The following is a 21,381-nucleotide window of genomic DNA, read 5'->3' as shown; positions in this document are numbered from 1 at the left end:
CAGCTGAGCATAAGACAGAGACACTAGCAGGCTTGTTCAACCCTTTATGTGGGGAAAGTTACTCACCTGACTGAATGTGGATGGGAAAGGGTCAGGTCAGGATGTGTGGCTTGGTACCAGCCTCATCTCAGCAGGTGCATTGTAAGGCTTTGCAGAGGCGTCCAAATCCACGCAGAGAATAAAAACTAAATTTCAAGTTAATAGGCAAAGCAAAACAAACAAACAAACACACACAAGAAAACAACCAACCAAACAAAAAAAATCCCCCAAACTTTCTAGAAGAATGGTATTGCTCAAAATATTCCAACTTTACATCAGTAGAGTGAGGTATATTTTTCCTTACAGCATAACTACCTATACTTATTTTCTGTAATCTCCGCTATAGCTTCATTTTTCTCTCCTAGGATGGCATAGAGGAAATGAAGAAAACAACTGCTTTTACCAATAACTGATAAATGTACATATATAAAGTTCTATACCAGAACAGCTTAGTCATATTTATGCCTGCAGCAATGTAATTGTCCTCATGAAGCCCTATAACAGAACTGATCCAAGACCCAATATGACATCAGACATAAAAGCTGATGACTTTGGGCCCTTGATGAGATGGTGTTGGGTGTCCGTTTTCAGAGCTGTAAGCAGGCATTGCCAGTATCAGACAACTCAGAGCCAGGTGATGTAGGTAAGACAGTTTCTAGAACTTCTCAGAAATTTCACAGGTATGTGAGGTATGCTGACTGAAGCAAAGAGAGAGACCTTACCTGAGACAAAGAACCACATTCTAGGACATGAAAACAAAATCTCTTGTCTTCAAGTGCCTGCAGTTCATTCCTTTTACGTAAAGAAGTGCCTGAAACCTCCTTGGAGACTTTCCGATGCCGATATAAATACTGTGTCAACTCAAAGTAACCAGGAAACAAGCTTTCCTGGAACGGGGATAGGGCTAAACGTGAGAAATGCCCGGTCTAGAATCACCACAGCCCCAGAAGTCCCAGTGAATGAAATGCATACACTCCAGTGAAAAAACTAAACCCTTGTTCTGTTACCCAACCTCACGGAAATCTGGGATAACACAGAAAAAGTAAAATTTCCAATAGAGCTGAGTATGTAAAGAAGGCACAGAGAAGAAACCAGTGAGAGTGCGGCATTAAAGCAGGAGGCAGTGACAGTCTGTGAAACAGCTGCAGTGCCACCCAGCTTGCAGGCCATGGACAAAACACTACTCCCAGAGCCAAGCTGACCTAAGGCAGTCACTACTTCCACAACAGGCAGACAGCCCACTACTGAAAATCAAATTGCAGCTCCAATCCCATCACATCACTTGGTTAGTAGGTCCCACTTGTTCCTTCTTCTCTTATTATCCAGTGCTGAACCATGCCATCTGTTCATCACCCTTTCATTCATCTTTATCTCTGCTGTTTTCTTCTCCTTCCTGCCACTGCTCTCCTCCTTCCTTTAGCCTTGTTCTGCCACAATGGGCAAACTCAGAGCCATTTATATCTGTTGGCAGAACAATGTGCTGCTCCCTGGCTGGGGATGCCAGCACCCGCTGAGGTCTCAAGGAAGGCACCTTGGGCAGGGCACAGGGGCTGCTGCTGCGCCTGTATCTCCCCTCCCTCCCTTCTACCCTGCTGCCTTTCCTGAAACAAGCGGGAGCAAGGGGATAGGATGGTCTAAGAAAGGGGATATGATGCCTCAGATACTGCTTTGGTCAGGGATGCCGAACTTTTAGATCAGCAGTACAGACAAGGCCTCCTGTCTTTTAATGTCACATAAACAGAACACTTCAGAAGTCTGTCCAGCAGCTGAAGAGTCAGCAGAGAGCTTTGTAGAACAATGCAAAGCCAAACCAAAACAAAAACACCCCCTTCTTCAAAAAAACCCAAACCACTGAAAGCAGTATTCCTCATACAGCTACTCATATCAACTACAGTTTTCATGCAATTATTCAGCAATGCACAGACATGTAACCTAGAGCGAGTGGGGAGGCCCCAAGACTTGAAACCATAAGCTGGCCAGGTGCAGAACCATGTGCTCAGCGAAGGTCTGTTACAGCAATTACCCACTTTGTGGTTTTAGGCAGCCTTAGAGGAGCTGTGCTTGGCACACTACCCACAACAAATCAGTATTGCATATGGTATGTGTTTACTAAAATACTACAGATGATAAGCTTTAAATTCATATTCATTCATTTCCAGAACTTTCTAAGTCAAAGCTCTAGGAGGAGGAGCACTTCTACATCACTTCTGCTTAGAGAAAGAAAGCAGGCATTTTGACTTCTGTACCTAACACTAGGTTACATGTCCTAGACTCACTTTCACAACGCTTGGTTTATGCTGTGCTTTGTTTCTGGCAGCAGAACTGTCCTACCTACGTAGCAAGCACAAGTGTCTGACATCCAGATCTGAGCAACATCACGTGAAGATGCACTGTTACACTTTTACAACTGTAAAACTGAAATGCCTTCTCATAATCTGAAGAGTGCTTAAGTATTATTTCCATAGCATGGCTAAATTATTTCATAAGGTAAGAATCTCTGCTGTAGCACAAGAAAAAACTTCACTTAGAATATTCCTGCTGTGCTACAGCTGAGAGGCCCATTGCACTGCGTGTGTCCGGGTTACACAGAGTAGAAGATTTAGTGATAGGCTCAAGCTCTCCGCTCTTACTGCCACGTTTAGATGTTACTTCCATCTTGCCCTCGGAACCCCATCTAATATGGAGCTAAACTAAGATGACAGCAAATCAGGCCAAGATCCTTTTAAAAATCTAGGACATTTTCTAGTAGGGTGCATCCATTTTTAAAATATGCAATATCATTAAACAAACAAACAAAATCCTAACATAAACACACACCTATGAAGCACAGAGCAGCTTAATGGCTGCATACCTTCTAAAGGTATGAACACTGAAAGCAGGAACGTGATTACTTGGATTAATGACGTGATTCTTGGCCAGAAGTTGACAATACTGTTCCTCACTCTTGCAAAAATTCCTTGGGCAGAGAGCAGCTGCAAGAGGCCTAGCTCATTGAGGTGAGCAGCTATATGACACTAATAAATTACACAGTGATCTGCTGCTTGGGGAACAGGACTGGGGCAAAGGGGCTGAATTCTCTCTGCACATTTGACTTTGACCTCTTTCAAGACTATTACCAAGTCACATAAGCCATGCAAACCATTTAAAGTTTCACGTTACAGTTCTGGTTGCTTTCTGACTTCATTAGCACTACACACGAGTAAGACTGGGAGGATAAACCAACCACTGCTCCAGCACTATGCAGCTGATGTGCAATTCACACAACTGATGTTGCTTACATTCCAGCACAACGTGATCAATAGGAACTGTGCACATGTGCTAAAGGCATCTTGCTGCCATTGGGCTGTCTCATGGGATAGTTCTCCCCTGCACCTTTCAGGTAATAACTGACAGAATTGATCTTCACAGCATTCTTTTCCTCAGCTGTGACACATTCGCTACAGTGACCATTGCACTCATCCTCTCTTCAATCTATGACTTCTAGAAGTGAACAAGGAGGAGACTTGCAAGGAAAAAGTCATCATCTTGATGATCACTAGACATCTGCAAATGTGGTAGTGGTATTTTGCTAAGCTAAGAGCGGTATTCAACTCAGAAAGAGAGGAGGGCTTCCACAGAAACTATTTTCCAGAAAAGGCTGCAGCAGCAGACCAGGGTGAGACCCACCTCTCTCATCATGAGCACTCCTTGGTTGAATCACTCACAGCAAAGGCATTTGCAGTCTTTCCCTTTCTTGATGCTTGGCTGAACAAAGCACTTATTCAATTCACTCAATCCCCCGCATGGGTACCAGAATCCACCGCCTACTGCCAGGGGGAATTGCAAACATACCCAAAGCACTCCTGAGACTTTGTACAACCTCAGCCACTCTGCATCACTCCAGGAACCCTGCTACATTCTCTTTCCTGCTTGCTCAGAGCAACCTTGAGCTCCACTGTGTCATTACAGAGGGAACAGTGGAGCCATCAAATGAAAGTGTGTTTTGTTAATTTATCAGGTAAAAGAAGGAAGAGATAAAAAATGCAAAGTGTATTTAAGGAAGGAATTCGTATGCTTACACAAGTCCACAACTGCAAATCGAGAGCTCCGGCCTGGTTCCCTTGCCCTGACATGACTATTACCCCCTACCAGATATGCGAGCTCTGCACACACGAGCTGTATTCCTCATTTGTTTTCCATTTACCAGCAAATACTGTAAAATCCTCATCCATAATTTATTAAGTCATTAATCTTAGTTCAAACTTTTTTGTTTGAATAATACCTTATGCAACTGTTTAAGTTTGCTTGTGAACAAAGAGCTCATGAGTGAGTAGATTGGATTCACGCTGCAAGAACTTTCTCTTCTAAAATAAATATACATATTAGCACCATTAAAGGAGTTCAAGTTGCTTCCAGTTGTTCCAAATCTGACTTGGCTTTGCAGCTCTGGGGGGTTACAATCTTTGCCTTCGCTCACGCTCCTGAAGGGGACAGCTGTGCAGCTAACTGCCTGCTTTCAGCAGAAAGGTGCATCCACCTGTCGAGTTTGCAGCTGACGAGTCATCGCTGTGTGCACGCCAACCTGCATTTCCCATTGCATTCAGTACAGTGCTTTTTCCTCCAACATAACAGAGATGTGTGACTCATTATGGCAAACCTGGGTGCCAACTTTGAAATTTCAAAGGTCTGATTTTTATTTTATCTAAGTAACGAAGGTGCTGGGTTTTTTTTTTTTTTTTTTGTTTTTTTGGAACTTCTGTTGGGAAGCACCAGCTTACCGCTCAGGCTCCTTCCAAAGAGCACGACCGTCCATCACCCCCCTGTGCTCCCGACTCCTTAAAAGGCCGCGGCGTTACCTCGGCGCGGCCCGGGGCCAGGGCAGCCTCGCGGGGTTCCAGCGGAACACGGCACGCTCGCCACCTTATTTGGGAAACCCTGGCCCTCAGCAGGGCCTGGCACCGCTCGCAGCCAGAGAGCTTCTGTAAACTGCGCCTCTGGCAGAGTGCGAACGAGCGGGCACCTCGTGCCGCGGATCCCAGCAAGGAGCGGGGGCGGGACGCCGGGACACCGAGGGCAGCTCGCCCGCTCCGCAACGGCCCCGAGCGAACAGCCCCGGGGCCGGCCGCGCGTGCGGCAGCTGCCGCAGGAAAGAGGAAAAGGAAGCCCCGGGCCGAGCGAACCCGCCCGCCGGCGCGCCCCGTGCGGGGACACCGGGCCGGGGCGGGCGCGGAGGCGGCCGGATCAGGGCCCCGCCCGGCCCCGCACCCCGCGGCGGGCGGGAGGCGTATGGGAGCGCCGGCAGCTCCTCCCCGGCCGTGCCTGCGGGAGTGGGAATAAAGACAGATAGCGGGGCCCGGAGCTGAGCGCGGAAAGTTTCCTGCGCGGCCCGCGGGCGGCGGCAGCGATGCCTGTGCGGCGCGGAGCGCTGGGGCTGGGCGGGCTCCGCGGGCCGTAGGGCAGCGAGCGGGGAGCGGCGAGCCCCCGGCCCGTCCTCTGGGTGGCGGGAGGAGGCGGCCCGCGCGGGGACGGGGACGCGGCCGGAGCGGGAGCGACAGCTCGGAGGCGGCCGCCGCTCGGGGAAAAGATGAGCTTGTTGTCAGCCATCGACACCAGCGCCGCGTCCGTGTACCAGCCCGCCCAGCTCCTCAACTGGGTCTATCTCTCGCTGCAAGACACGCACCAGGCCAGCGCCTTCGATGCCTTCCGCCCCGAGCCCTCCTCCTCGCAGCACCCCGACCTCGGCTACACCAAGAGCCCTCCGGAGCTGGGCTCATCGCTCAGCTCCAGCTATCTCAACAGCTTCTTCCAGCTCCAGCGCAGCGAGGTGAGTGCCCCAACCGCCATGATGCCGAGCCCTCGGCCGCCTTCCGCCCCACGGGGGACCGCGGGGACGCTGCCCCACGCCGCTGTCCCGCTAACCCATGTTGACAGTGTGGTAAATGGTTACCGGGATCTGACCGCCCCGCTGCCAGAAGCGTGGAGGAGGTGGAGGGACAGACGCTGTGTCCCTGCTAACAACAAGAAGTGCCCCCTCTATTTAAAAGTGATATTTAAATTACTTTCTTCTCTCGAGCTCTATTCACTAAATCACTTTTATATCTACATGGATAGGCTAAGAAAGTATAAGAAGGGACGTGACAAAAGCAAAAAAGTTGAGCGTGTGTTTTGTCAGGCAAGAAGGGGCCGTAGGGACCCAAGGGAAGGAAATTAAATAACTCTGGGGCAGGCAAAGACAATCTGCTGCAGAGCGCCTTGCCACAGGAAGTTGTTGGGGTCAAGCGCTTCTGCAATGGGGGGGTCTCCGCTGGTGCACAGCAGCTAAAACCCTCCAAACAGCAGTGCTGTGCCCTGTGGAGGGCTCTCGCCTCAGGCTTTCTATGGTGGCTGCACTGGGTGAGGGTTTGGAGTGCTGTGCCCAGCCTCCTGAGCGCTTCCCAGACAGGGACATTTCTAAGTCCTCCCAGCACAGGCTTCAGAAGTGTCAAAATACCTATTTCTAATCCATCAGTGAAAGGGTTCTTCATCGAAAACAGCTCAAATTCCCAAGTCCCCCTATTACAGCTGTTAGCAGTGAGGAGCTCAAGCTGTATACACATTCTTTTTTCCTTAACTAGAAATCATTTCTTGCTTAAGAATCTTGCAAAGACATCCAGTCTCAAAACAAACTACTTTTGAGAGCATATAAGTCACAACCCAGTCAGCGCAATGCACCGTTAGCAAGCATAACACAGAATACTTGATGTAGGAACACGCAGCCTTCGCAGCACATCAATTTTGCTGGAACGGGCAGCATATCGCAGCCCCCTTTTACCAGCTAGGTTTTGCTACTCAGTGCCAAGTGAGAGCTCTGTGCTCCCCAAGCAGCCGTGAGAGCCAGGTTCAGCTATATGAACCCTGTCCAAAGCAGGACGCTGCCCAGCCCTGGGGCTGGTGCACTCATGGTAAGCTGTGCTCACTGCAGCTCATTCTTCTGGGGAGAAAGAGGGAAGAAAACACCAAAACAAAGAACCACCTGCACCAAGTAGATGAAGGATGCATGCATGTAGTCCCTGAAACAGCCTCCAGAAGTTTTCCTGAAGTTTCTCCTGAGTTCATTTTCCTGTTTCTACTTACACTCTTCACAAGTAGGAGTTAATCCTTTTGCCACACTCTCTCCCTTTCCTCTTCGTTCACATTTCTCTTCATTTTTCCCCTCACACCCTTTTACCCCCTCACCCGGAGCACTGTCTCCCTGGCACTCCAGGCCTTGCCTGGGTCACCCTGCAGACCTGTGCCACCCGTCGGCAGGACACTCTGCTGCAGGGAGCTGCCACCCAGGCCACACTGTGGCACAACTCCTTACCCTCTGAGGGAAGGGATCTTCCACAGGTCTTGTCTTTGCTTCCAGGCTTGACCTGAGCTGTGTATTAATGCAACTCATGCTTGTGGAGGAGGGAAGGGGCATGGCCACCTCCCCGAGCACAGCAGCACCTACCAAGTGTGCACTGAAGGAACTGGGAACGCTTTCAGCTCCCCCAGCTAATGCTGCCTGCTTATACAGCTACTTCCATTGGCAGGTTTAGAAAGTGTTAGACATGATCTTGCTCAGTAGAAAAAGTTCTGTCCGTATGCTAGATGCTCTGCCCCTTCCAGAAAGTAAGTTAAACTGCTTTTAGGCAGGGGCTACCCAAGAGTTTCCTAGTGTCACACTCTTAGTTCTTGAAATTCTAACATCTGTTTATTTGCAGGTGCCAGTCAGCATAAACTAAGTATTTTGAGTGTGTAGAACTATTTTGGGGAGGAAGTGCTGTGTGCTACTTGTGCATCAAGTGGGCTTATGCTATCTTTAGAAAACACGTAGCCTTCCACAGTTAAATCGTTGACTGTTTTCTGCACAGTGCTTGCTTTGGCTGGCATTTTTTTCCTCCCAGTTTTGTCCTGGATTGGCTTAGCCTGGAGCTGGGCTGTGACAATGATTGACACATAGCTGTACACAATATTTGGAAAGTGACCTAATGAGCAGCTAAAATAGCAGCAGATTGAGAAATGGTAGGATCATAGGATATAAAATAGTTAGGAGTCTTGTATGTTGCCTCGCGATTGAAAATTTCTGGAGGAGATCGCTTAGAATGAAAAACAGCACTTCTGAAAGCTGCTGTTATACTGGGTTTGCAAGTCTGCATGGCAGTGCCTGTGTATGTGACTTGCATGCTGACCAAATAACTGGACAGAAATAAATAAATTAAAAAAGCCAGCACCCACAGGGTAGTCTTGCACTTCACCAAGATTTTTCTCCTCCAGACTTCTTCCACTACAATGGACGCCTTCTAAATAAACATGATGAACACAGCTGTTTCGTGCATAAAAGCCCATTGTACCCAGAAAAAAAGCAATAATAAAGGTTTAAACAGTAAAGTGACAATGAATGTTTTGTTCCATATGCAAGACTCATTTTGAAAAACAGATCTGCTTTAAATAAAACTTTACTGCAGCATTTGTTGTCCTAGATATGAAGAGAAAGCATGTTAGAACATTAAGATGCATTAAATTGGCTATTGAACTGAACTCCACCCTCATTCTAACACCATCCATCAGAGCCAAATATCTGAGGTTTTGTTGTGGGGCTGGCTACATGGGACTTAAGGCATTTGAGACACAGCCAGGTAACTGTGGCTTTGTGTCCCTGAGTGGTATAATTGAGAAACCCAGAATAATGGTGCAATAGGGTCCTATGGCATTTTCCTACTCTCACAGTAGGCTTCCTACTAAATCAGTGCTGACTTCAATTAGGAGCCAGCCACAAGTAACTCAAAGTTACCATAGTATAATGAAACGTGTTCCTTTGGACACAGAGTGCTAATTCCAGCACAGGCCAATATTTACATGAGAAGGAGCCTGAGTCCTAATGAATTCTTTGCCCATGTACAATATTTTGAATGTCTTTCCAAGAGGGGAATTCCTTCCAGAAACCTCCACAGCAGCCGCTTTCCAGATCGAAAGCAGTTCATACTTGAGCAAAAATAACTGCATGTTTTGAATTAGAAAATAATCACTGTTTTTGAGAAGTAGTTAATGCTTTTGGCTCAGGGACTTCCAGACCCATTCCTTACCATCAAGGGGGGAACTAATTGGGAATGAGAAAACATGAGCTAATTCAGTTGGTTGCATTAAAGAGCAGATCACAAAGGAAGGAAGGAGAATTTGGAGAATTAAAAAAAAAAAAAAAGTTTAGTATGGCAAAAAATGCTGAAACCCCAGTGGAACAGAAGCATTGGAATCAGTGCTGCTTATCAGGCAGCCTCCCAGAGAAGAAAAGTTATATATGTCATCGTCATGTATATACACATACAAACACACATAGATGTTAAAGACCACTTCCCCCTTCCCCCCCCCCAAAAAAAAAATAATTAAACACACGCAAGAACAGGAACATTTATGGAAGGATGCTGGCATTTCTACAGAACACACAGCTTATATAAGGCAATCCTGTTTACTGTCTGTCTTTCATAGACTTCTGGGCATACACACTACCTTGATACTTTACAAAGTAAAATTTGTTCTTTAGCCTAGGTGGGTTAATTTGAGGGGTAATGGTAAGATAAAAAACATTTCTCTGTATTCTTCTGCTACTAAGAGAATGGGGGATCGCCATGCGGTATCAGATCACTGTCCCATTAAATGAACTGTCAGATTTCTGACAGTAGCCACGAACAAAGAACTAGAGACAAAACACCTTGTGAGAAGCTGCTTGTAGCCGGGGAGGTCCTAAGGCAAATATAGCAGAGATAGGGAATAACAGAAATCACTGTAAGCTCTGCTACACTTCTGATTACCCCGTTCTCTGGTCTATCCTTGGTCACCGTACCGCAGTGCGTATCTGTGTCCACACAGTGCTTAGTGTGCTCAGCTAGGATTCCTCATTTCTCTGCTGCAGACTAAACAACAACAGCTATCTCCTCTTATTTAAGCCTTTTTAAGTGTGGAGCAGTACAGGTCACGAAGCCATGTTAAAAATAACTCCTTAAAAGCACTTTGGTTCCTGTATTTATTATTCTTCCTTAAAAAATAGGATCAGACCTTAGCACAGTCAGACAGTGGGCAGCACCACAAAGCATCAAATACACCACACAGGACTGTTCCTGCAGTAAGGTTCTCTTACCTGAAGAAAGGCAACAGCAAGGCAGGTTAACTGCTGGCCTCAACCAGCCCTTGCATCTAGAGTCATAGATGGTACTATTTCTCAAGCTTAGACATTTAGCTCTTTATTTTTAAATGTAAACAGAGAAAGAATTAAATACTTAAAGCATATATTCAAAAAGCTAAGTTTGCAAATAAGATCTAGCAACTATATCTTCAATGCATTATCCTAAAAACGTTAGCAGCCTGACATAAGCAATTCAAGTACAGTTATAGTACTGGGAATTTCATATCTTTGAGAAGAAAATAGACCGTGTTACAGAAAAATTAAACATCCCACCAAGACTGCCTGTTGTAAACTCCTCTTGAAAAATCCTTTAGTAGTAGTGATTATGATTTCATTGATCTCCTTATCTTTATTTTTCTCAGTATTGTTTGTCACCTCCAATGAAACCATAAGAGTTGGACTGATCTTTATGGATCCCTTCCAACTCAGGCTACTCTATGGTTTTGTTATTCTGTGCAAGTGCTAACACCTCAGTGGCCTTATCCTTTTACCAGCATTATTGGGAAGGCAGTAGCTCAGCAATTCTTGTGTTGGGGGCACTTCTGCTCTCTGATTCTGGTTGAACCTCACAGATATCCTGTGACTACACAAAGTCACAGCTGCCTTCAGACTGCTTTTCAAGAAGTTAATTGGCTGTTCAGGTGCATTGTCCCCTCTGTCTCCTTCCCAGGTGCAAAGGCTTTTCTGTGGTTTTGCAAGAGGTATTTAAAAAGAAAGAAAATAAAGAGAAAACCAACATGTGTTTCCTTCTTCCTACTCATACATCTGATGACAAAGGAGTAAGAAAAACTAGTGCAGTGCTGTCAGCTAACTGAAGCCAAATCATCATTTTTCAATCCATCACTCCTAAGATATCTGTCTGCTCCTGCTAGTGAGAATAATTTTAGGTTAAAGCAAAAACCCAAACCAAACCAGTAATGTTTAAAGTTGAGAGGCTGCCTGCAAGCCTTTGCTGTCAGCATACGCATATGATTCAAGCTTTTAAAGTGTAATTACTTCTATATACACGCCCAACAAGGTATACTGGTACTTGCACTGTTTAAGGCGCTTCTTCCTTGCATGAATTCTTGCAAGGGATTCCAGCAGGAGCTGGACTTCTGAGCCAGCAGACTTCTGGAGTCTTTAGTATGTCAGCCTCTGTCCTCCTCTGCAGCTGGCTCCAAAGACATTTAGAAAGCACTGCCTCAGCACAGAAAGTGCAGATTTCACACCCCCAGCTGTTAGATCTGAGGCTTTAAGCACAGAATACAACTAATGTATTTCCAACTCCTGTTTGGTGCGTGCTGTAAGATTCAAAGTTCAGGTGAGTATCGAGAGGGATTTCAAGTCCAGAAGTATTTTCCCCCCCCCAGCCCATTCCTACTACAACCACAGCCTCCTGCTTTGCTGCTTCTGTCTTTGGAAAACACTTTTTTACTCAGGACAGGGAGGAGAACTAAAACCAGCACAAAATACATAAGCCGTAAAACCATGAAGGTTTTAGATGATGTGGAATCTGAAAATAAGACCTACATTCTGTCTAAGAGAGAAAGCCAAGTGATTGTACCTGTCAGCCTCTTCCATTTCTATCTTCTAGATGTGGCTTTAAAAATTCTACATCTTTAATAAAAAGAAAAAATTTAACTTTTCTAAACCACAAATACTCCAAGCAGAGTTGTTCAGGTAAGGAATCCTGAGGAAAAACAATTCAAGGACAGCAGAAGCCTCACAGAAGCAACCTGCTAGTGATGTGCTGAAGTCAGTCCAGCAGCCAGAGCCTCTTCTGTTACCCCCTTACCATCTCCACACCTGAAACCAATGCAGCTGCAGCTCTGTAGCACATCAGCTCTGCCTCTAAATGTTAGCTAGTTCAGATGTGACTTACAGTTGGTTCTTGAAACCAGAACTACTTAGCCACATAGCACTACATCAAAGGCTGAACTCTGTTTGAAAAGCTGTCAAGAGCTAAAATATTGATTGCTAAACATATATCAGGTCATGCAGAGAAGAGATATGGGCGTTCCTGTTTACTATCTTTTTTTTTTTTAAGCTAGACATAGAAAATAAAACAATTATATGAATTCTTCCCAGTTAGTAGAAAATTATTGCCAAATCTTAGAAATCCCTTGGGATATTGTATATACACATACTCCTAACTGAAAAGAGCAAAGAGAATAGGTACTCACTTTTTGTCTCAGAAATACATCCATGTCTTGAAAAGCTTGCCCAGAAGTACACAAAAGAGAAGAGAAACAAAACAAAAAAACCCACCCAAACAGTCAGAGGCAAAAGCATACAAAACTCTTACTACAATTCTATTTTGTACATAAAGTTTTCAGTTATTTTACAGTGCCTTCTATGCCAAAGCACCCAAACAAAGGGGTGATCAACTCTGTAGGGTAATGTTTCTCATCCTTTCCTCTTTTACTCTGTAGACACAGACTCAGTTACTCAGAATAGAAAAGGAAGACCCTTCTCCAGCAAACTGCATAAACCACCAGACAGGCAAATCTTACTTGAACCGATGTATTTACTTAAGAAATTTATTAAGTGAATAGAAGAGGTGTACAAAAGTATGATTTTATTCAAAAGCCAAGGTAACCCTCCAATATTTTGTTTAAGGGATTTTGTGGAACTGCGGGATAGCAAGTAACCCTTAGCAGTGGTGCTGGTTTTTAAGTTTAAAAGTTTAGAAGAGCTCGCATAATTGACAGTCACTAGGTGAGGATGAAGGCAAAGAGAGGTTTTCTAATTCCAATTTTAAGTGGGCCACTTAAGTTCTTACTTGATGCAGATGCACAAAGATCCAGGCACAGATATTGCAAAGCTAATCATACATAATCGATAAGATGTATTTGCATAGAAACCAAAGCAAATGTTTGTGTTTTTCTTTTTAAAGAAAACTATACGTATAGTTATAAATGCGCCTAAAAAGCAATAGTGGGTATCACCTGAAAGCTTCCAAGTGGTTTGGTGAAATGTAACTGCTGGTGCTTGCGTCTCTCCTCAGTTTCCATTTCCCAAAGAAGTTACCAGCTGCCCAATGACCGTTTTGCTGCTCTCCTGCATTGCCCCTTTTTCCTCTTTTAGAAAGCCACGATGAAATGATTAAATTAAATGGAAAGAATCTCAGTCTTCGCTTCATTGTGGTTTGCTTTGGTTTCTGTCTGGGTTCCAGAGAAGTTATAATGGAGCAAAGGAACTGATTAAGTTTTACAAAGCTATTCAAATCTCTCAACAATTCTGACATAACTCAGACAGACAGTATTTCATAAGTGTCACAACACAGATCAGTTTTTTCCTGGGAATAAAAAATGACCTGCAGGAAATGTTGCAAACAATCTGTGATCTACGAAAACCAGAACCTAAAATTAAAGAGATTCACTTCGGAAAAGTTAAGAGGACTGGCTTTTATCTATGTCCCTTGCTGACTAGCCAGGCCAGCACAGTTGTTTTGAGTTTTGGTGGATTTTAAGTTACCAAGTTCTAACATACCACAAGCCTAGCCCATTACTTTCTGTCATGGGTTTTGTTGTGAGCAAGCAAGTCCAGTACTTAGAGTAGGATATATTTTAGAAGCATCCTGTAGGCCTCTTCCTCGATTCTTATGTATCCACTGAGAACTGCTGCATGATCTTCCCAAACCTGCATCTTAGGAAATATACTTTCTGTCTCCCAAGATTTGGTTTGATGATAAGCAAATACCCACGTGGTCCACAGAAATTCTATGTGGTCCATGGCCCCTGCTCTCATATCCAAAGCAGATGTTTATGTTCCTATTATATAAGAAGACCACCCACACCTACTCCAAACACAAGGCAGGATTTGGTGTCTCTTTTGAATGAACGCAAGTGCAATGCCCTAGAAGGATCTCAGGAATCTGGCCATCTATATTTACATCTCATCCAGCTAACTGCCAACCAAACAAACATTTTAGAGGGATCATCTTGCTCCCATAGGCTTCTCCTACCAACCTGGGAGATTTCTAAACTTGTTTGAGGTTGTAGCAGGGGCTAGGAAGAGCTTGGGAGGAGGAACCTGCATTTCTTTGCACTAAGCCAGCCTGCCAGACACCTACACGCATGTGTTCATTAGGGCTGAGGATACCTGCGGTTGAATGGAAAGCAAATAACCTATTGTACAAGCATTGCATCTTGAAAAGGGGGATTGGTAAGGTACATGTAGGAGAACAGGATTTGAGCATCAGCAGTCCTTGAAATATGGAGGTGTACTTACAGCCGTCTTTCTCCAATGTGCATTGCAACTGAATTTAATAGAACAATACATTCCTCTAGCAGACCCAACCTGGAAAAAAAAATAAAAATCCTTCAGTCTACTTTGAAACCAGGTTACTCAAATGTTATAATTTATCGGAAGTAGACTGTGAAGTTTTAAGTTGACTAGCTCAGCTTGCACTTGAAGTTATGCTGTATCACATCTGATTCAGAGTGTGGCTGTAAATGATAGTTTTATCTTCCAAAAGCTGGAGTCACAAGATGAAATTCCAGCCTGTCATTTAATAGAAGGAAATGATTTATTTTCTTCACTATACTCAATTTAATAAAAGTTTCTGTCTCCTCATGAGTGCAGGAACTGAGGCCCTAAGCACATTGTGAGGGGCCCATTCTGGGCAGATGATGTATTGTTTCTACCTCTGACAGAGACCTTAGCTTTGCCTCTTTTAAACTTTGGCAGCCATTGCAGAGGTTTCTGTGCCAAGAAGGCATTACTGAATGTAAATGATATAAACAAAAGTGTCTCAGACTTAAAGTTCTATTTAACCCAAAATGAACATTTCTTCACAAAAACCTTTCATCGCATAAGAGCTTTGCAGGAGGTAAACGCTTTCTTAAGTGTGTCTTAAACAGGCACATATCTATTTCCGGGTGTTATTTTTCTTATGTTTGGAGTGTCAAAAGACCTACCAAATGAAAGGAAACCTGACTCTTGTTTTTCAAACTGCAGGTCAGATTGAGACAAGATTTCCTGCAGGAAACAGAGATGTTAACAGAATGTGGCTGTGGGTATTAAAGTGCAGGGGTCAAAATCCGTCCATCCATTTATCCCCTCACTTTATGCTTTTTAACCTCCTCAAAGCACAAGAATTCCATGCCAACACCCCCAAAGTATGCTTGTTTTTCAACAACATGAAGTGGGGCGGGGATCAGGGTGCCTGGTGGGGTGCTCCCTGGCCCCAGCACCACTAGTTCTGGGGAGGTCAGAGGTTAGTGCTCTGCAACCTGGGGACCCAGCTGCAGGCAGCCCAGGGACAGGCTGGAAGTGAGAGCTCCTGTGGGAATGTGTTAAAGCAATTTGCAGCGTGAATGGTCTCCCTTGTCCCTAATGTAGTGCTCATATGTTAGAGCTTCTCTTTAACATAAACGGGCAGTTGTTTCACCTTCAGCTGATGAAAAGGATTCCTGCAGAGCTTGGTAGGAGATTTAGAGTGTTCCTCCAAGTCCACACACCTCTGACCAGAAGAAATCTAGCCTCTCCTGTCCCCTCTTTCCACTGAAGTCTGTTTGTGAGGTCCCCGTACAAGTGCCCTTACTGACATCTACACCAAGGCTTTCCCTGAACTGAAGCAGGAAGGATCACGCTCCAAACAGAGAGCCAAGAGCCCTACCTGAAGTCAGGTAGGACTCTTGGCTGAGGAGAACTCTGACTGAGCAGCATAACCATCAGCTTTGTTACCTCCATGCCACCCAGCAGACAGGCAGCTGCACTTTTTTAAGAGCTATGGATCTGTGAATGTCTTGAATGGGCAGACTTTGTAAGCTTTAGCTCAAGGCTGTAGAGATCAGATCTTGAGTGGGCTGAGATGGTGCCACATGTTGCTCTCCAACCCCTTCATGAAACAAAGGTATACAAGTCACTCAGAGAAGCATGTTGCACCCATATGCTGTTACACAATTTCAGAGGTGGTATCAGTTACAATCTGAGAAACCGCAGCCAACCAAGCCAACAGCTCTAGAAGAACTAGATTAGGTAGATCAAGGCACTAGATTCAAGATTTGTTGCCCTCCCACCTTGCTTCACAGCTACTATCAATGCCACTGCTATCTCTATAAGATAATGTTCCTGTGAAAGGAGAATCCTAGTGCCCTCTATTTGAGAATATTTACAAGTAGGCATTAGTGTTAGGAGTTTAATACAAGAACGTGTTTATCTAAATCCCCCTATGGAAGAAGGATGAATTAAGATATCCTTAGCTAATCCATGTTTACTTATGTTAAGTGAGGAACCTGAGTAATTCACATTTTCTTAAAGTCAGCCTGAAGACCACATTTCTTGACAAATAACTTAAGCACTGGTTTCAGAAGAAAACAGAAGCTGTGGTATTTTTCCTTCCTCCAGACAAATGTTTTCTTCACTGAAAGATGAGCTTTGCTTGCTCTTGTCCAGTGATGAAATTTCATTAAGTCACCACATAAACTGTTCTCTGTAGAAGTGTCTATAATTGGTAGAAGAACTAAAGAAGGTATAAGCCATACCAAAGCAGTTTCTGAGGTTTTCCAGTTCAGCCTTGGTAATTAACTTCCTTGATTTCTTCTGGCTAATTCAAGTAAAACTAAATTTATGACAGCTTTCTCATGTAATCCTATTATAGGCTTTTGGATTGGCCATAAACATGGATTCTGTGTTCAATGTTTTCTTCAGTAATAAATAAATAAAAATCAAGAAACTGTTTTGACCATTTGCAAGGAACTGGAGCACAAAGGGGTCACAGATTTGAGGTGCTGTTCTCAGGTACCTCTGGCCTACCTTCACAGATATGTCTCACATCAGGAACAAGCCTTCCATGACTACTGGGGAAAACAGATGAAGGACAGATGCAGTTTTGTATATTAGCACTTACAAGCCACCGAATTACTGTTTTGATAGCTTCACTCTTCCCCCTTTCACGTAAAAATAGCAACCTAGTGGGGGCAATGACTTGTCTGTCCTACTGTTTTATGCATGACACAACACAGGGATGCACTCAGTTCTTATCTTCATGAAAATCCAAGCTGATAAACAACTTCAGCACCTTTTGACATTTCAGTGCAGGGCTAATAATTAGCATAGCTCATCTGGTTACCATCACAGACACTTCACAAACTGGAGAATGTTTATAATTTACAGTATATGAAAACCCTTACTTTTTCATACTGACGACAGGACAACCCTACTCCTTTTTGCAACAAACTTCAAGCAGCCATGGTGCTTACTGACTTAAACCTAACTCTGGAAGTTAAGGCTGCTTTATCTTTCGTTTTCTTTAGTATGTTGGCAAAATACCAAAGCAAAAATAAGTCATCAAAAATTCCTTGGTCGTTGCTTTTCAATTACAGACCATTTCATGCAGTAGAACTAGTGTCGTTATAGGAATATTAGAGTCTTGTAGGATCTTCCTTCATTATATGCAATTAATAAAAATGCGGAGAGAACCACTATCACAAATCGTACCAACTTACAGCTTGAACAGGTTCTTTCACAAGTCCTTCAAGATGCTATTAAACAGCTGGAAGTCAGGAAGAATATTTCAGTATTGGGGTGTCCCTTTGGAAAAAGAAGTGTTAAATCACTGGATTTCAGGTGAAATAGTTACAGTAATGATGCCACATCCAAAGGAAGTTACCCTGCTAAGGTGGAACAGTTGCCTCTGCGAACTTCAGTGACAAATCATTTAACTGACAGAAACACAGTGAGAATAGATACCATGTGCAGGACCCAACAGTTTATGGGAATTATATGGCTCCTCCTGTACAGTCTTAGCTATTGCTTTCAGGCTTAAGCATTAGTCAACTTTAAAGAGGGCAATAAGTTGCCTTCTATTCCTACTCATTTGCCCAGTATAAATATTCCTCTCCCTTTCATCTCTTCACTGGTGACATAGTGGGTATCAGTGTAGTTTGGGTTGTGCTTTTTTTAAACAAACAAACAAACAAACATGGGAACAGGGATGAGAGGTCTTTGAAGTGTAATTCTAAAATAAAAACAAAACCAAACAACTCCAAGGGCACAAAATAAATGCACTGGCTAGATACAACCTTTTGAACACTCCCACCAGTCATTTCAGCTGCAGGTAACTAACAACGGGGTCTGCTCGGCCACTGCTTTCAGGGCCCAGCAGCCACAAACTGAACTCTGGGCAGAAACTGAGTTTCACCAGACATGCCTCTACTTACTCAGTTGCACGTCTAAAAACCTTTGCCTCCTCTCAACTCCTATAAATCCTAATAACAAGGTGCTGTTCCTACATAAACAGGTTGTTATCACTTATTAATATTAACTGTAAATTAGAGTTCTGAAAAATAGGTAATCCCATTGCCTCTGGGCAAAATTAAATATTATCATAATTGATATGCTATTATAGTTTCTACGTTCTCTGACCCCAGTTAAAAAAATACCTTTACGAGTAAAGCAGTAGATGTACCAGGGAGAATTTGGAAGAGAAAGGAAAGCTTATCATCCATTTTTTACAGCATGGCACGCATCACCACATTCCAAACAGGACAGTTTTCTTTATTTTTTTCTTTTAACATGATATCATCACTAAAAAAAAGAAGTTGAAGAGAGAAATGCTGTTCCAATGTTTTGTTACTTGCCCCTTGGCACATTAATCCCCAACGCTGTCTCTGAAAGGGGGGGACTAGGTGAGAGCATCAAGAGCATTCACCAGATCTTTCACAGAACCAGGAATTTCTTAAAGGTGAGCTGGATACTGGAACTCACATATTGTACCCAACTGGCAACAAGAGCAAAGAAGCCATACAAGAAAATAGCTGCCTCTATCACTAAGGACCACGCTGTAACCTTACTGATTGCATACTCTTCAACTAGAAACACTTAGCAAGCAAATAACAAAGGAAGCCTTACTCCCCAGCACCACCGACAGAACTTGAAGACCTACCAAGCAGAGAGGTTACCTTTTAAAAACAGACCACCAGATTTTCAGTTTGGTTCCCATTCAGCTACATCAACAAGATTCACAGAAAAGAACAAACAAACAACAAGACCAATCAAGCCTACCTTATCAGCCAGAGCTTCCCACTCAGCAAGTTTTATGTAGCTTCCCTGCTCTCCCAGTGTATCAAGATAAGGAAATTCTGAATTCATTGCAGCTGACCTGATGAGCCTTGTAATGAGGACATGCAATGTGGTCTTTGGGATCCTTGAGAGCACTAACCATTTCACTGCCAAGCTCAAACCTTATCGTAGCTCAAAATGAGACTCCCAGTGGGAAGTATTTGTGGTTTGAATGCTTCAGTTTAAGGCAGGCTGACTTTGCTAGGACACACTGTGAACACAAGTAATCACTGCTCTTGGTGGAACCCTAGAGGAGCAGTGTCCCTGACACCTCGCAGATGTGTACCAGTATGCTCAAGGTCAAAATGAGTCAGAATGCAATTCCCTCTTCCTCTCTGTTTCTCTTTCTGTTGTCATCTTTTTAAGACCATTGGCATTCTGCTTGTCACCCTGATCCTCCCCTGGACATTTTGAGTGTGAAGCTAGTTCAAAGCTTTTGTTCAAAATCATTCTTGAAACTCTGTTTTGCAGCAGAGCAAAAACTCAGTAAGGGCTGAATTTCTGATTTGTTACATTAAATGTCCCAGACAAAAAATGCTGGTTTATGTACCTTAGCAACACTCATTCATCTCTTGTTTTCTACAAAGATAAAATGGACTACAGCACCATTTCGTTCCATCGTCTTCATTACGTGTTCCTGGGCTTTTGCTATTTCATTGCAGGGTCCAGGAGGAATTTTCTCACCACTACTCTTATTATATTACTGGGCTTTTTGGAATGGCTTTTTCCCTTGAAGAACTGGAGATTTCCACAGTGAGGGACAGGATGTAGCACTGTTTGCACTGATGCTCTTTATGGTATCTTTCAAGTGCCAGATTGATGTGTTTTTCATATTGACTCAGAGTTAAACTGATGTCAGACCATTTTCCAGGTCAGATTGGCAGGAACCATTGAAGTAATTTGCCTGACTTTGTACCAGAAGGGGCAGAGCATCTTGGGATTGTTTAGGAATTTTCCTTAATGAAAGAAATTATTCTTTGACACTTCAGTGATGTTGGCAGTATCCATCTTCTCTTCTGCTGTCACCTGCTAGTTGTTATATTTGTGGCTTTTCCTTATCTTAATACTGGGCCTCAAGGTGACTACAGAGGAGTGTTTCACGGTGAAATTTTGTCATGTCCACCTTTAGCAAATATTACACCAATGCCCTGCCAGCAGAGCCAGGTGGTCACTTTCTCAGCCAGATGTCACACTTAGGCCATAGGGCCATGGGTGTCTGCTAAGATTATGATTTTGTATCAGTAAAGCCAATGGTCTGATGGAGTCCTGGCCTTTCACAAAGCCTGTGGCTGCCATGGTTCGTAAAGAAGGTTTGCTGATGGAGGAGCCAGAACTATGGTCTTTACAACCTGTCAGTTCCCCCATTGACCTGAAAGATGCCAAGAAGCACTGGTGTTGGAGAGAATTACCTAACACATGGTCATGGTGCCGAACAGCTCCCTTACAGTAGTTGTAATAGTTCAGTGTGAAAGATATTTAGAAAGGAAAACAGCCACCTTCATGAGCCATATGTCCCATACAAAACCCAATGAAGGCAGAAGGTAGGCATGTCTTGGCACTGGGTTAGCCCCGGGTTCAGAACCAGCAGCTTCCTTATGGTCAGAAGTTGTACATTCTGTTACACATTTCTGTAAGAGGTAAAGAATTTAGTATTTCACATATTCTGTTGGTATATACACATTTCTGTAAAAATCAGGTAATAGGGGATTTGCAAAGGTACTGATGGGTTTAATGCATGTGAAGTAGCTTAAGAATCTCTTGGCAAGAGAGACTCTTAAAAAGAAAGATTTTGTATTTTCCAAGTGTATGTTATAGAAAGTGGCTCCTAGGGAGACAAGAACTTTTTGAAGGCCCTTAATTAATAGTATTTTGGCATCCATAGTACTTCCTCTTCCTTTTAGCAGTTTGATGCCAAGAATTTCCCATTCCACTAGTGTCTAATAAATCCTAGAAAAAAAAATTCCGGTGACTGTTGGAGGTATCTTTGCTTACTTGATGACTAAAGCAGCTAAAACCTTTTCATTAGTTCTTCCAATAGCTTTTCCTTTTGAAATATGCAGGTTTAACCCCCGAAACAAAGTGGCTGACTCTCCTCTCAGCAGATAGAATGTCTTGAACCAGCACAGAAC

At 43.8% G+C, this 21,381-nt stretch overlaps 1 protein-coding gene and 1 long non-coding RNA gene across 4 annotated transcripts in view; one reads left to right on the top strand and one right to left on the bottom strand.

Annotated features, from left to right (window-relative positions):
• LOC110399786 overlaps positions 1-4,789 on the bottom strand; it is a 37,715-nt gene extending 32,926 nt beyond the window's left edge. For all 3 annotated transcript variants that reach the window (XR_002439403.1, XR_002439404.1, XR_002439405.1), the window contains exon 1: positions 67-4,789. This is a non-coding gene — a long non-coding RNA (uncharacterized LOC110399786). The remainder of the gene's footprint in view (positions 1-66) is intronic.
• The window catches only part of ZCCHC24 (zinc finger CCHC-type containing 24), a 106,230-nt gene continuing 90,308 nt past the window's right edge, over positions 5,460-21,381 (top strand). Inside the window, exon 1 of the mRNA XM_021399068.1 lies at positions 5,460-5,842. Within this exon, the coding sequence (XP_021254743.1) occupies positions 5,603-5,842 (240 nt within the window). The 5' untranslated portion in view covers positions 5,460-5,602. The remainder of the gene's footprint in view (positions 5,843-21,381) is intronic.

This window comes from Numida meleagris, chromosome 5 (genome assembly GCF_002078875.1).
Source record: "Numida meleagris isolate 19003 breed g44 Domestic line chromosome 5, NumMel1.0, whole genome shotgun sequence".
Classification (NCBI taxonomy): Eukaryota; Metazoa; Chordata; class Aves; order Galliformes; family Numididae; genus Numida; species Numida meleagris.
This window is presented reverse-complemented; position numbering and strand designations above follow the sequence as displayed.